The 2,292-nt window shown below is 37.2% G+C and overlaps 1 protein-coding gene across 1 annotated transcript in view; it reads left to right on the top strand.

The window, feature by feature from the left end:
* Window positions 1-1,064, top strand: part of ATP6V1G3 (ATPase H+ transporting V1 subunit G3) — a 15,118-nt gene extending 14,054 nt beyond the window's left edge. The window contains exons 2-3 of the mRNA XM_004700072.2: window positions 550-650; window positions 984-1,064. Coding sequence (XP_004700129.2) covers window positions 550-650; window positions 984-1,064 — 182 coding nt within the window. The remainder of the gene's footprint in view (window positions 1-549; window positions 651-983) is intronic.
* The last annotated feature ends 1,228 nt before the right edge of the window (window positions 1,065-2,292 follow it).

Genomic DNA, 2,292 nt, shown 5'->3' with positions numbered 1-2,292 from the left:
AAAAAAAAAAAAACTACTTTGATGTGTTGTGGGGCTGAGAGACTTAATCAGAAATACTAGAGTCAACAAGTAGTAAGGAAAAATCCCAATAAAATGGGTTAAAAAAAAAAGGTGAGCCAGTTTGGTAGAGTTATGTGTTTGTAGTGACTTTGGAGATCCGCCAGTGCTAAATAGGATCCAGTTGGTGTGGATTGAAGGACTCCTGGGTGCAAATCAGAACACATGATCTGACCCAAGAATGTCTTTTCAAGCCTGTGTCCGTGAAAACCTGTTCTCTGTTACTCATGTGGACAAATGAGAAGGCCTTTAATTCAAACACGTAGGCATGAAAGAAAGTTGTCATTGCCATGGTTCAAAGAATGCATTTAGAAAAATGAGCACTAAATCTATTATTCTCAATATATCTATCATTGTTGTTATTTAATGAAATGCGCTCCTCTAAGGAAAAAATCACCAGTAAATGTGCAATTTACCCATTTTTAAAAAATTGAAATCCCATGCATATTCTAAAGATGCACCATTCCTTTTGATCCCACTGTTAATTTCCAGGAAAAGGGAAGAGATCAAAACAAGCAAAGGAAGAAGCAACGGCAGAAATTGAGCAGTACCGCATGCAGAAAGAGAAAGAGTTCCGGTTCAAGCAGTCTAAGGTCAGCAACAAAGTCAGCCCTGATGTTGATGTAACATAAATGATAAAATATTAGTGTATATAAGATATACTATAGAATATTGAGAGAGGAAAATCCACTGTGATTGAGGACATGTAAATCAACCAAGGGTAATGAAACTAAATAATGGATCTTAAACATAAATGAATGATTGGTTTTACCTTTTTATTTCCAAGGCATTTTTAATTTGTCATAAAATTATTGGCTTCATTTAAATCCATAATAGTATCTAATGTATACTACATTTATTAAAACTCATGTTTTCAAACACATATGTATATGGAGAGATTGATTAAATCATCATTTCTATTACAGATCATTGCTATTTCAGAAGAAAAAAGAATGGTAGCAAACATGGTTCGTCTAGTACAATCTACCAGGAGAATAATGTTATAAGGTTGGATGCTACATTAGAGAATGTGTTTGCTAGGCCAAGTTTTCTTGGTGGAGCTAACATTTACGAGTGACCAAAGTACATATTGTTGCACATTGTGGAAATGCCTGCTGCTATTTCCTTACCATTTTCTTTTCAATTCACTAGTTCTGTACAGTAAATGTCTGGTAAAAAATGTAGTGAAGAATAGTTCTTCCAACACCAATGTTTGTAAATGGCCATAGTTAACAGTAAAACAAGTGAATGGAAAATCCAGGGCCCTAACTATGTTTACTCCACAGCAGGAAACCCCCACTCCCCCACAAAAAAACCATGATTGAATTCCACGTGTCATAATTTAAGCTTACATGATATTTTCTTTTTATTTCATAAAAGTACAAGTAGAGTTTATGCAAAGACTGGTATTATACAATGAACTGCAAATGATTTGAAAATCTGTCTACAGCTTGTCTTTGAGCAGTTGTGCATAAGAAATTCATGCAAGACCAGATGAATTGGGCCCCCTAACAGGAGATACATTTTCAGGCAGCTCTTACTTCAAATTAAAAATCTCTCCTAGAACGCAGTAGACCGCTGAGCAAGAATAAACTCCTCTAAGAAGCTCTGGAAGTGCAGTGATTTCACACTCAGCTGCTAACCCAAAAGCTGGCTGTCCTAATAGAGAAAGATGGGCAATGTGCTTCCCTGAAGACTACAGCATAGCCATGCCTACGGGGCAGTTCTACCCTCTCACAGGGGGTAATTATGTGTTAGAATCAACACAACAGCACCTAACAACCTCACATATTTGCATAAAGAAATCCTAAGTCCATACCTTCACTCAGTCTTATTTTGGCTACCTCTCAAACCACGTTTTCTACCACCCTTGACTCTACTCATTCTGTTCTAGCCATACTGGTCTTCCTGCTATTCTTAAAATAGACTGGGCACTCTGCTGCCAACGGTCCTCTGCAAATGCTAGTCTCTCTCCCTGGAATTCTCCTTTTAGACACTTGCATCTCAGTTCAATTATCAACTCCTTCTCTGGCCCTCTTATGTAAAATCCTGGTTTATAAACAAAGGAGAGTAATACTCCCATTGTTACACAAGTTCTCTTTAAATTAAAGTGTTAAAGAGCAGAGATGTCACTTTGAGGACTAAGGTGTGACTGATCCAAGCAATGCTATTTTTAATCACTTCATCTGCATGTAAAAGTGAGAGAATAGCACTATCGGTCACTGCCAGGATGCC

The sequence above is a fragment of the Echinops telfairi genome, unplaced genomic scaffold (assembly GCF_000313985.2).
Source record: "Echinops telfairi isolate 266 unplaced genomic scaffold, ASM31398v2 ScPeMD7_7424;HRSCAF=8462, whole genome shotgun sequence".
Taxonomy (NCBI): domain Eukaryota; kingdom Metazoa; phylum Chordata; class Mammalia; order Afrosoricida; family Tenrecidae; genus Echinops; species Echinops telfairi.
This window is presented reverse-complemented; position numbering and strand designations above follow the sequence as displayed.